Below are 13,355 nucleotides of genomic sequence, written 5' to 3'. Positions count from 1 at the left end.
AGCTAAATCCCCAAGCCCTGATACACTTTTCAGGCTGGCCTTGAACTCATTTTGTAGTCCAAGCCGGCCTTGAACTTGCAGAGATTCTCCTGCCTCTGCCTCCCGAGTGCTGTGATTACAGGTGTGCACTACTGTGCCTGGAAGTTTTTTTATTTCGTTTTTGTCTTTTTGCAACGGGGTTTCAGTCTCTGGTTCAGGCTGGCCTTGAACTCACTTTGCTGGCCTCAAACTGAAACAGTCCTCTGCCTCTGTCTCCCCAGTGCTGGGATTATAGGCATGTGCTACCATGCCCAGCTATCTATTCATCTTTTGATTCTATGTTATAAACATCCTAGGGAATGTGGCATCTATTTTCTATGGTTTTCATTTATATTTCCCTAATGATTCCTTTTGCTTACCTTTGGAGAAATATCCAGAGCATTTGCCCACTTTTTAAAACTTGTTGTCTTTTTATTATTTAATTATAAAAGTTTTTTTAAAAATGTTCTGTTAAAAAACATGTTCTGTTTCGAGACAGGATCTCATTTACGGTGCTGACTCCCCCAGGCTGGTTTGAATTTGTGATCCTCCTGCTTTAGCTTCCCAGTGTCATCACTTTCTTGATGACCATTTGAAGTAAAATTTTTACCTTTAATTAAGTCTAATTTTTTTCTCTTTTGTTACATTTTAGTGTTAATATTATATTTACTTCATAAAATAATGGGAAAAATTTCTTTTTAGGTGCTATGGAGCAATTTAAATAATATTAGAAATGCTTCTTAAAAGATGTGTGAAACAGAGGATGTAGCCAATGACGGACGGCCCTTGCCTAACACCCACAGGCTCTGGCTTCAATCTCTAGCACTGCAAAAGAAAAAGAGGTTTTGTAGGATTCTTCTGTAAAACTTTTTTAGATAGTGTAACTCTCATTTTGCTTTATAGCAGGATTTCCAGTTTTAAGTTGTTAAATACATGGTGGAAATTGAGTGACAGTTTTCATTTGCTTGAGAAACTCAGCTATTTTTTCTAGTAAATTTTTATTGTCCTTAGGTTTTCTGCCCTTTTTTTTTTTTTAACAGTATCTTTTAAAAAATATATTAGTGTTATTGAGGATACTCTGTGTACAAAAAAAGGCATCCATTAAAAATATATAACTCACCAGGCATGGTGACACATGCTTGTAATCTCAGCAGCCTGGGAGGCTGGTGCAGGACAAATGCAAGTGTAAAAGCCAGCCTGGGTAACTTGGCATGATCCTGCCTTAAAATAAAATGAAAGAAGTTTGGGGATGTGGCTCAGAGTAGAGCACTTGCCAAATAGTTGGGATCCTGTGTTTAACACCAGTACTGAAAAAATAACAAAATTGCATGTGGGATTTGTTTTTGTTTTTGTACCAGGAATCAAACTCAGGACCTTGCGCTTGCCAGGCAGATACTATACCGCTGAACTACATCCCCGACCAATTGCATGTATTTTGACACAGAGAGGGAGACCTAAGTACCACTACAGTCAGGGTACAGAATGTTTAGATCTATAGGGATGGAGTGGCTAGATCACACATCTAATGATAGCATTCCCTTTAAAGTCTTTTAAAAATACTTTAACTGAGAGTTGTGTGGGTTGGATTTGGTCAGATCAGCTCTTTGCAGAAGGGTAAAGAAAGAGTTCCATCCAGAACCTTTCAGGATTTGCAGTTTGAGGAGTCCCTGAGCTGCTGTGATGGGCGAAAACTTGTTCCCGCAGCCACAGCTCTGCTGTGTAGCTTGTTGACTCCACTTCTCCAGACCTGCAGGCTTTCAGAAGGCTGTGAGTCCAGCCACACTCCCCTGTTCCTTTATCAGTCGATACCACCCCTGCCCACCCGGCCAGCCTCTTTCACTTGCAAGCTCACTGGCAGTGCACTTTCTGAGGGTCGCACCCCTGGGCTCTGGAGGATCCAGCATTCCCTCCTGCTGAGGGAGGCTTGGTCTCCACGGCCCACTGTGGAGCTGCGGGGCAGTGCTCAGCCTGTCTCTAAGCTCTGTCTCCTTCTCTCCTCTTCTCCCTGCAGGACTCAGGGAGGGATGCATGTGCATGAGGATGGGCTGACGGTCACCTCCCCGGTCCTGATGTGGGTCCAGGTAAGCACAAAGATCCTTTCCCTCTTGTGTCCCCAGCCTGTGATTTTCTGGGAAGACCCCAGCTGGCTGCTTATGTAAGCAGCTGTTGAAAACAGGTCCTCGCAGGGAAAGAACTTGCATGGTTCCTGAGGCAGGTTCAGCTCAGCTGGTGTCAGCACTCACAGGCCAAGGGAACTCATTCACAAAGGGCTAACGGGTACCAGAGCAGCTGCTGCTGGCAAGTCTTGCAGAGCCAAAGCCAGGTTTCCCAGGACATCTTCCCCAGACATCCCCAGTCAGCCCTCAGGTCTTGCTTGTACCTTGAATTCCAAACACAGCTCTTGGGATGTTGGTGCTCAGTACCCTGGATCCTTCAGTCCCAGGACTCGGGCACTCAGAACAATGACATGACCTGATCAGCCAGACCCATCTCCTTAGGATCAACAAGAAAGGATACCTGTGGCCAGATCTGGTGACTCCTGGGGCCATAGAGCCAAGAATGTGGGCAGCATGGACAGGCATGATAGGGCTCGGACTGCCTCCTGTGCCACAGGTACCAGAGTCCTGGAGTCCAGCCAAAGACACCACTACTGTATTTGTCCAAAGCTTTTCTCAGTTCTCCATACCATTTAACCAATTCCTGTGTTAAATTCTTTGTGTTAGAGATAACTGGTACGATTTCTTTATCACTGCCCTGAGCATGACTGATCCCCTGGAGGACTGAGCTGAGGGAGGGGTCTTACCCAGTCAGGCTGAGCCTGGGCTACAGGGGCTGGGGAGGGTTGAAGGCAAGGGTCACTGTCAGGAGGTCCCAGGGATCAGATCAGGTCATCTGACGGCCTTCACTAGGAAGAGCAAGCACCTGGAGATTCTGATCCAGGGGGACCTCTGATCTTGAGCAGCCCTCAAGGCTGTCCCTGCTCCTACCATTTCCAGCCCCTGTGTGAGGTTTGACAAGCAGGGTGCACAGTGCTTAGCACAGTTAGAGCTGGAAGGAATCTTCTCAGCATGAGGTGGGGATGGAGGCTCAGCTGAAGCTCTCAGGGACGTGCGGCTGGTGAATCTCTGTCTCCTGCGTGACCTCTTGGGGGCAGTGTCAGTTCTGGTGAGCATGGCCATTCACACCAGCCAGGGGCCTTGTAGAAAGATAAGTTCAGTCAGATAGCACTGAGGCCTGGAGGGAGCATTCGGGACAGACAGTGCCATTCTCCCTGTGCCCTGTACCTCGGGCGAGTCTGGGCCTGGAGCTGCTTTGCTTTTCTCATCCTGAGGGCTTGGAAGTGGATTGTGATTCCTTTTATTTGAAATATTTTTTGCATCATTGATCTTTTTGTTAACGTGACCTAGCACTTACAGGCCATTCTTCAGGAACGTCCGTATCTGCTCAGTGCCTTTTGGCCAGGGCAGGCACTTGCACTGATTTCTGTTTTGAGGCTCACCTGGTTCCGTGGTTCCATGTGATCATGGTGGACCCTTTTTCACAGGCTCTGGACATCATCCTGGAGAAGATGAAGGCTTCAGGTTTTGACTTCTCTCAAGTCCTAGCCTTGTCTGGGGCTGGCCAGGTTCGTTTGCAGCTGCCCATCTGCCAGTGGGGGGCTGTCTGGGCAGCAGGGGGATGGTGCTTCTGGGGGCACATTCTTCACTTTTGGGGAAAGAGCCTCCAGCTGGCCCCTTGGACACCATGACTTGCTTCTTGCACAAGAGTCTGAGATAGTTCTTAGGGTTAACATTATAAGGAAAGGGTCACTGAGTGAGAGAATGGAGTAGTTAGTGGCCCTGTTAAGGGCCATGCTTTTATCAGTGGGGAGGGCACTAAAATTGCTTTTCTGTTTCCTGGAAGTGAAACAAAGTAGGAAATGATACTAACTGTGGAGTAGTTTTAGTAGTGGGAAGAGCACCAAGGACAACGCCCTTAGTGTGAGGCTGGTGCCACATCCAGGACCTGACGTGGCCCTAACGGTGGCTCTGAGGAGGTGCTGGTGTGCCCAAGAGCTCTGCTCCTGACTGCAGTGACCAGAGCCGTGTTACTGGCCTTCCAGGGCCTCTATAGCCTTATCTGTCATAGGATCACCGTGAGTGTTAAATATGCAGAACAGTGCCCAGTATACAGTCAGCCTCATTTGAGTCTTATCTGCTGTCTTATCGGTACTCCCTGAGGAAACTGAGGCACAGTGAGGCAATATCACTTGCCTGGGTCACATGGCCGCCAGGGAGGGAGGTCAGGACCCCTGTGCAGCCTCAGCCTCCAGTCTTTGTGGTACAGGAGCCGCTGTCCCCTCAGCTTCACGACCTCACCAGAAAGCACATAGTCGTTTTTCTAAGAAGGCCCTCAGGAGTGTGCGGTTCTGCTTCTTGTTACACGAAGTCCCTGGTGATCCGAGTCTCTCACTTGAGCCCTAGGCCTGGCCCCACCTCCGTCCCAGCTGCAGCTCATCTGCTGCTTCCCAACACACTCCTGCGGTGTAGCCTGCCCAGACTGAGCCCCGGCCCTCTCCTACCATGAGTTCCCTTCGTGGGGAGCTCGCCTTGTCCCCCCATGGATGCAGCCCAGCTTTCCTCACCTGTCCATCTTCCTCCCCACACCCAAGGGGTCTCTGTGTCCTCTAAATTCTTGCAGAGCTCTGTGCCTTCTCTGTGTCAGCTCTGCCTCTGCTGACCCAGGACAAGGCCCCGTCTCTTCTCTCTCGACCTCTGCTGTGACCTCCCTGCCTTTGCCTACATCTCCCTGACACCTGCAGGCGCTGTCTGTCCAGCCCTGACAGTGTCACTCCTCTGCTGACCCAGGCTTCGGACCACCTCTGAGGCGAATCCCAGTGGCAAAGGCTCTGTCTCTTCTGGGACTCTGTCCTCAGGCCCTTCCTCTCTGCCCAGCCCACACCTAACATCTGCAGGCCCATTAAGTCAAAGGCCGCCTCTCACCAGCCCCGCCAGGTTCCCCATAAAGAGGCTGATTACACTGGGAACTCCACACCCAGCTCTGTCCTAACCGTTGAATGTACCCCAGCTGATTGGCTCTGTGTTCCCGTGTCCCTGTCACTACAGGGCTTTGTGACTGTGCATTTGCTTCTTCTCTGACTCAACCGCTTTGTCCTGAAAATAGGGTCAGTAAATACCCTTTTCTTTTCTTGTCCCTGGCAGGATTGAAGTTGAAGCATTCAATACATTTGTTTGAATGAATGAATGAAAGAATGGGATGAATGAATTTCAGGCGATACTGCAAGCAGTACACTTAAATATAATTTTACAAAAAGCACCAAGCCAGGGGTGGTAGCTTAGGCCTATAATCCCAGGACTTGGGAGGCTGAGGCGGGAGGATCACTGTGAGTTTGAGGCCAGCCTGGGCTACATAGTGAGTTCAAGGCCAGTGTGAACTATGTAGCAAGACCATGTCTAAACAGAAAATAGAAAAAGAAAAAACCCCCCAAAAGAAGAAGCATCGATACAAACCTATAATTCTTTCCTGAACTCTTCCTACAAGTATTGGGGTGGCAGATTGGAGTTCTTCCCCATTTTATAGAAGTGAAAACTTGAGTCTGAAAGGTGATAAGCTTTGCGACTGAGAGGTGGCAAGGAAAGGTTCAGGGCCCAGCTCTTTGGCATGTGCTCTGGAGTCTTTCTGGGGTGCCAGTGTGTGCTTGGATGTCTCCTCCACAGCAACACGGGAGCATATACTGGAGGGCTGGCGCCCACCTGGTGCTGAAGAGCCTGTCACCAGATGGCCCACTGCACCAGCAGCTGCAGGTAATGGCCGAGTGCAGTGTGTCTGAGAAATTCTGTAGCTGGGTGGAAAGACCTGGTCTTGTGGGCCCTCAAGTCTGTAGCTTTTGCACATTGTCGAGTATCAGACATGGCTTTGGCAGTGGCCCTGTGCTGTGGTCTACCCTGCCCTGGAGTCTCACTGGTGTTGGGAAGGAGGATCAGGTCCTGAGGACCCTCATCCCATAAGCCCCTTGCTCTCCAGAAAGACTTTGGCGGCCCCTCCTTCCTCCCCTTGGTACCTGATGCTCTGGGGATGCTCCCGAATGATGAGGCCTCTGGTTTCCTCCTCCTCTTGGGTTTCAGAAGCGCCCCAAAGTCTGGCTGTGCTGCAGCTGTAGCCCTTCCCTACCTAATCTGGTGACACACATGGCATTCGGTGCCTAACAGCAGAGGCCTTGAACCATGTGTTGTTGGGCCCAGCAGAGAGTTTGTCCCCGGCAGAGTTTGTCCCCACATGTTGCAAAGGCACATCTTGGGCAGCAGGGCCATGCCTGCTGTGTCGGGCACTGTGACGGCCAGCACCCCTCCCCCTTTCCAGGACTGTTTCTCTCTCAGTGACTGCCCAGTATGGATGGACTCCAGCACTACGGCCCAGTGCCGCCAGCTGGAGGCTGCTGTTGGTGGGGCCCAGGTGCTTAGCTGCCTGACTGGGTCCCGTGCCTATGAGGTGAGCAACCCAAGGTGGGCTGGGATGGGACTGGACTTTCCCCCACTGCCTGGGAGGACACAGTGGGTTACCAGCCTCCACAAGAGTCCCATAAGGCACTGTGGTACTCGTCCTGTGGAGCGAAGACTGGGCCCATAGGCCCCTGGGTTCTGGCCCTGACTCTCCCACCCCTCTGGTGCCCATTGTACAAGGGTGGGCTTCTCTCAGGTGTTCCCAGATCAGTGGGCTCACACAGAGCAGCTTGTGTTCTTTACCCCCTTGTAATAACAGGCCTTCCACTTGGGGTAGTTTTGAGATTGAAAGTAATCAGCACGGCAGACAGGCTGGGCCTGGTTGGCTCGTTTGGGTCTTGTGATGTTCTCTGAGTAAAGATCTGGGAAATAGGGCCAACCCTGCTTAGACCACTTGAAATAAGAAGGTAGACCAGGAGATGATCTAAATCTCTGTTCTGATGCTTTGGTCAGAATTGTAAAGAGCAGGGTTTAGTCATAAAGGCTCATCTCACCCTAACGTGGTAGGGCCATCCCAGGAAGGGCCAGAAGTGAAGTCTCTATCGTATGGGCATAACATGATTGACTCTTTGACTTTTGTTGCCGAAGTACTTGATTTCCAGGCACATAAAGGATTAAGGACTAAGAATCTTGAGTGTTCAGTAGATAGCAAGCATTTCCAACTTTGGGGCCTTGAAAAGTTTTTACCTGGGGCCTGGGATATAGCTAAGTGGTACAAGCACCTGACTGACAAAGTGCAAGGTCATGAGTTCAATTCCTAGTACCAAAAAAAAAGTTCTTACTGTCTGGGCATGGTGGCACACACCCATAATTCCACAATCAAGGGGCTAAAGCAGGAGGATCACAAGTTTGAGGCCAGCCTGGGCTACATAGCAAGACCTTGTCTTAAAAAAAAAAACCTTAAATAAAGCTCATACCAAATATCTAGAGTTTGCTGTGTTTCATTTTGTAGTTTGAGACAAGGTGTTGCTTTGTAGTTCAGGCTGGCCTGGAACTCACAGCAATCCTCCTGCCTCTGAGTGCTGGGATTACAGGTATGCGCCACCACACCAGGCTGTTATGTTAAAAATACTCTTAAGGAGTTGGTTATTGATTTTGTGTAAGATTTGGGTTTCTAAGAATATGTACTGTTTTTCCCAGCGTTTTACAGGAAATCAGATTGCAAAGATTTACCAGCAGAAACCGGAAGCCTACTCACGCACAGAGGTTGGTTCAGCATTTGTGTTCAATTGAAAGTCACAGGTGAATTCCTTTTGCAGTCCTTACTTTTAGCATAAGTACATCTTGAGTTCATGGCTAAAAAATGTGACAAAGAAAAAGATATAAAAGGGTAAAACCCTTGCAGCATGTGTGAAGCCCTGGGTTCCATCCACAGTATGGGAAGGCAGGTAGTGATATCTAATCACATGTTGTGTAATGCTTCAGTAAAGGATGGACATGAGTGGCTGTCCTGTGAGATTTTGGTAGAGCTCGGGCAGGGGTGGAGCTGAGTGGCAAAGCACTTACCTGGCATGTAGAAGTCCTAGGTCTGATCCCCAGCAGTGAAAAATAAAAAGGATTATAGCCGAGCTGAAACACTCCTGTCACCTAGTGTCGTCACAACTGTATTAAAGTAGTAGGGTTGTATTCATGTGTTTATAGTGGTGCTGGTGTAAATAAGCCTGTGCTGAAAGGCATATTGCATTTAGTTTTGTTTCAGTTTTATTAGTACATGCAGTGCATAGCAATCACATTCATCACGGGGAGCTGCCACATCTACATAACACATTTTTTTTTAAACCGAGGATCGAACTCATGACTGTGCGCTTGCAAGGCAGGCGCTTATGCCCTGAACTAAATCCCCAGCTACATAACACATCTTAAGTGTATTTTCTTTCCCCTCCCCTCTCTTCTTTCTCCGCTCCTTTTATCTCTTGGTTCTATTGTTTATCTCTTGCAAAATATCTATATCCCTGTTTGCTATTATCTATCTTTCATTTTGCTCTTAAGATTATTTTTACTTTGGGTTTCTCATATAAGAGACATTTAAGCTTGTGTGTCGATTTGTTTCACTTAACATTATTGTCTCAAGGTACATCCATTTTTATACAAATAGTACTGTATTGTGTATAAATACAGCATTTTCTTTATCTGTTTATCTTTTGATGAAGTATAAGCCACACAAGGGTATGCATGTGTCGCTATAATAAAATATTTTTAACTCTTTCGGAAAGCCACCTAAAAAGAAAATAGCTGGGATGGGATTTCTCCTAATGGAATTTCTAGTTTTAGTTTTTTAAAGAGTCTCCATACTGATATTCACAGTGATTGCACCAGTCTACACTGCCACCAACAATGGAGAAGGCTTCCAGGGTTCCTTTTTCCCTATAGACTCGCCAGCATTTGTTATTATTTGATTTCTGGTTCTTTCTTTCTTTCTTTTTTTTTGTACTGAGGATTGAACTCATGACCTCAGGCGGCAGGTGCTTATGCTGCCAAGCTAAATCTCTGGCCCTATTATTTGATTTCTTGATGAGAGCCATTCCTTCTGGGGTAAGATGGGGTCTCAGTGTTGTTTTAATTTGCATTTTTCTAGTGGCCAATGATGTTGAATTTTTTTTCATGTATGTATTTGGCTATTTGTACCTTTTCTGATAAGTATCTATTCATTTCAATTGCCGATTTTTTATTGGGCCTTTTATTGAGGGTGGTCTTGTTTTATTTTGAGTTCTTTATGTATTGTAGATAATATGCTTTGTCTGAGGCATATCTAACGACTAACCTACTGGGGAGAGGACACGGGGCCACTGTCTCCACAAGTCCCAGAGCCGTCCTGGGCCTATGGGCTCGCAGACCTGCAGGCTGGCGTTTAAAATCCTTCAGTGGGATCGCTGGCTTCTGAGAGTGATTGGAACTTAAACTTTCCTCAAACCCAACAGTGTCATGGTTCAGTCTGAATCCTGTAGGCATGTACCACCCACTGCCCTGCAAGCAGGAGTGAAGGGCACAGATGTGAGGGTACAGGTGCCCCTTGTGAACATTCTAGCTGGAAAGCCAGCTGCCGGTATGGTGTTTGTATAAGGCATTAGTTTTTTTATTTCCATTGATTATCTAGTTTCACAGCCCATCAGAAGCTGCAGAAAGTGCTCCCTCCAGAAATTTATTCCTATTCCTGCTGCTGTTATCTAGAATACTCAATCTCATCATTACATGAGCATTTTTCTAAAAGCTTCCACTTTTCTCCCCAAACTCTCTTCAAAGATGTAGTCCCTGCCCTTGGGAAGCTGAGGCAGGAGGATTGCGAGTTTAATGCCAACCTGGACTACATAGCAAGATGCAATCTTGAACATAAAACAAGTAAACAAATATAATAAAATAGATAAACAGAGCTCTTTTTATATTGTATGCATGGACCGAAACATTCAGTCGCTTGGAGTGTGCGGAAATGAGTTGTCTCTTACTGTGTTTCTTTCTAGAGAATTTCTTTGGTCAGCAGCTTTGCTGCCTCCCTCTTCCTCGGCTCTTACTGCCCGATTGACTACAGCGATGGTATGCCAGGGCAGGTGGGCACCCCTTCCACTGTGTGTGGGTGTAGCAGCCCCAGCCACCCTGGGTTGGTGCGCGCAGCTCTGATTTGCCAGGAAGAGACAGTATTAGTTATCTTTCTCAGTGTCACATTGCCTAAGCTGCCAAAGATCACAAATATTTTATTTTCTCACACCTGCTGAGGATCGGGAATGCGGGAGTGGCTTGGCTGAGCAGGCTGGCTTTGGATCTCAGGAGGTAGCAGCAAGCTGGCTGCGGGGCTGCTGTTTTCCAAGGCTCTGGTGTTGGAGCTGGAGTACCCTGCATGTGACTCTTGGCAGGTGGCCTCCTGTCCTGCAGTAGCCCCTGCAGGGCTACTGGTGACACTGTAGGTGGGCACAGGCAGGCAGAGCTGCCATGTTTTCCACATGAATCTTGGAAGTGACAGACTGTCAATCTCTCTCATTCTGTGGGTCACACAGAGCAGTATGGTGCCAGGTATCTCACACTATGTGAGTCAGAAGCCTAGCTCCCATAGGAGCTGTTTATTGACGTTGTGTCCATATGCGGGGGTGAGTGAGGAGAGTAAACCCAGAGTAGCCAAAACGCTCCTCGCACCTGCCCTGGGGCTGCTGCACTGCCAGGCGGTCACAGTCCTGCTGCAGTGGACACCGGGCTTCACGCTCCTCAGCCACAGCCCGGGCCCTTTACTCTTCTCCCCTCATTTACGTGGGAAGTCACAGAGTTCTGGGCCCCTGGGTGTTTGAGTCTATAAGGCATGGTTGGAGGAGGGGGTCCTTCTGCCTTCTGGTTCTCTGCTCGAGGACGATGTGGCATGTTGCACGCTTGCTATGAGGAAGGACCCAGGCATGAGTTGGTGTAGAGAGAATTATCGCTGACAGTTTTCACCGAAGAAATGTTTATTTGTCCCATCCTCAGGTTCTGGAATGAATTTGTTGCAGATCCATGAGAAAGTCTGGTCCCAGGCTTGCCTCAGTGCCTGTGCTCCTCATTTAGAAGAGAAGCTTGGTGCTCCAGTGCCATCCTGCTCAGTTGTGGTAGGTGCCCTTCCAGTGGGTCTCCTCTCAGCGCTGGAGGCTGCTGGAAGCCCCGCAGTGCATCACACACGTGTCCATCCATCAGTCACAACAAGCACACACACACAGGCACATACAGGGGGTTGCAGGTTAACGTAAGGCAAGTGTTTGACAAAGTCAGTGTAAAGGTTGTGGATCACCACCTTGTGCATAGCAGGGCTCAGGCACATGTTAGATGGTTGACTCACGGAAAGGGAGATTTCAGGGTGGTTTCACACCTAAGGAACAAATGTACCAAAGGCTGACCTTCTAGGATGAGGATTCACTGCTGAAAGTACTTAGGCTTGAGGTGAACAGAATACACAGAAATATCAGGTCGCCTGGTATAACACAGGTCCTGATGCCAGACTGCCTGAGACTGAGTCCTGGCTCTGCCGCCAACCGCTTTGATTTCATCTCTACTTTTTCTCCTGGAACAATGAGAATAATTGGTTAATTTTAATAAGTTTAAAGTGCTTAGACAGTGCCTGGTGGCCTGGGTAAATTAAAGACACTTGACCATCGGTGTGCGTTTGGAATGGACACTGGCTGTGAACAGCAGGCATCCCTGATTGACTGGCCCTGTCCTCGCCTGTCCCAGGGAGGTAATGGAGTAGAAAGTGAGCTGGGCCCTGCCACTGGGCCCTTTGGAGGGGTGCAGGTGCCGCACAGCCAGAACAACCAGAAAGAACTCTGTGGAGAAGAAGAGGCCCCCAGGACTGGAGAAGGTGGTGGAGCTGGCCACAGCAGGACGGGGCTCTTGGGGGTACCCTTGAGGATCTCAGCCCCACAAGCACGGTTCTTCTAAGGTGTGATTCTCACTGATAATGCTAAAAACTGCCTTTGGCATCATAAGGCAGAAAAGCAAAGCAAAACCATCATCATCAAAGTGTGCCGTGGGGCCTGTGCACAGAGCCTCAGGAAAAACAGTTCTGCCTCAGAGAAGCTGCTGGGGCAAGTCCCATGTGCCCAAAGAGGTGGACAGACAGTGCAATTCAGAAAGACCAAGAAGGGCATGCAGAAAGCAGCCACGTCCTGGGGTCAGAAGCCATTCCATGCATGGCTTTTAGTTCTTGGGAAGCTGAGTTTGTCCAGGGCCGCAGGCTCTTGCCGAGAGTGCATGCCTCCAGGAAGGAGCCTAGGAGAAGGAGCCGTGGAGGAATGAACAGTGCTGGTAGAGGGAAACTGCATTTTCATTTGACCCATGTGTATCGCATGACGGCGGAAACAAGCAAGAGCTCTATTTTTAGTCATCTCATTTTTTAATATAGCGCAGAAAAGCTAGCCATCGTTCTCTTCAGCAAAATGCCTGGAGATGTGTGTCGTACTAGACCCTTTCAAGCCCTACCCTGCATCTTTGCAGCCCAGCCTTCTCGCCAGCTGTTGTGGCTTCACGTAGGTGTCACCTGGCAGCCGCTGCCTGACTTTAATCCCCTCACTTTCTATTCCGAAGCTTCTGACCGCATCTGTTCTCTGTGACCCTACCAGGGGAGGATGTGCACAGCGCACAGGGCACCTGTCACCTGTTGCTGCGGTGATGGGGCTCTCTAGCATGCCCTGCTTCCTGTCCGCCTGTCTCAGCACCCCACTCCTATCTCCTGGAATCACTTAGCCACCTGTGTGTGAGCCCTGGCTCAGGCTCTAAATTCCAAGGTGACTCGGCTGAGACATTACTTTTTCCAGAGGATGGGATTGGCTTGTTCTGATAAGAACCTCTCAAACTTTCCTGGCTGGAGCAAAAGTTTCCTCCCAGACACCAACAAGTCCTGTCATTTATTTTAAGTTTCTGAAACTGAAACATAGGAAGAGAAAAAGTTTTGTTTCTTTTTTATAACTTTTGTTAAGAACATGGCTGTGTCCTATTTTCTGATCCCTCGGCCTCTTGCAGAGGGGCCCAAGGTCCTGGTTCCTGGATGGTCCTCTTCCCAGCCAGGCCCTTCGTGATTTATTTTCTTTAGAACATTGTTCTTTCCACTTGCGAGTCTGAGTGTCCTTATCCAATCTGGGACATTAAGCAGGTGTTTGAGGCATTATATACTCCCTTGAGTTTGCTTATTGGTGTCCTGTTACCGTCTTTTTTTACTTGTTTATTTTTATTTTTCCAGGGCAGTACCCAGGACTTACAGTTTACAAAAGCAGACTTAAGCTGGAGACTGTTTTGTTCCCACTGCCCTCAATCTGCAAATCCAGTGGTCTCTAGGATGACCTCATACTGTGGCTGCAGTGCTGCCAAGGCGGGCACCACTGGGGCACTTCT

At 48.5% G+C, this 13,355-nt stretch overlaps 1 protein-coding gene across 3 annotated transcripts in view; it reads left to right on the top strand.

Moving 5' to 3' along the window:
• Xylb (xylulokinase) overlaps positions 1–13,355 on the top strand; it is a 63,140-nt gene that overhangs the window by 10,846 nt on the left and 38,939 nt on the right. For 2 of the 3 annotated variants that reach the window (XM_063225175.1, XM_063225176.1), the window contains exons 3-9: positions 2,030–2,099; positions 3,563–3,643; positions 5,736–5,822; positions 6,379–6,507; positions 7,659–7,724; positions 9,974–10,046; positions 10,962–11,080. In XM_063225175.1, coding sequence (XP_063081245.1) covers positions 2,030–2,099; positions 3,563–3,643; positions 5,736–5,822; positions 6,379–6,507; positions 7,659–7,724; positions 9,974–10,046; positions 10,962–11,080 — 625 coding nt within the window. Of the gene's footprint in view, positions 1–2,029; positions 2,100–3,562; positions 3,644–5,735; positions 5,823–6,378; positions 6,508–7,658; positions 7,725–9,973; positions 10,061–10,961; positions 11,081–13,355 lie in introns of those variants that run through there. The other variant, XM_063225177.1, reaches the window with a different exon arrangement.

The sequence above is a fragment of the Cavia porcellus genome, unplaced genomic scaffold, assembly GCF_034190915.1.
Source record: "Cavia porcellus strain 051 isolate PalLab524CR breed Dunkin Hartley unplaced genomic scaffold, mCavPor4.1 scaffold_15, whole genome shotgun sequence".
In the NCBI taxonomy this organism is placed as follows: domain Eukaryota; kingdom Metazoa; phylum Chordata; class Mammalia; order Rodentia; family Caviidae; genus Cavia; species Cavia porcellus.
This window is presented reverse-complemented; position numbering and strand designations above follow the sequence as displayed.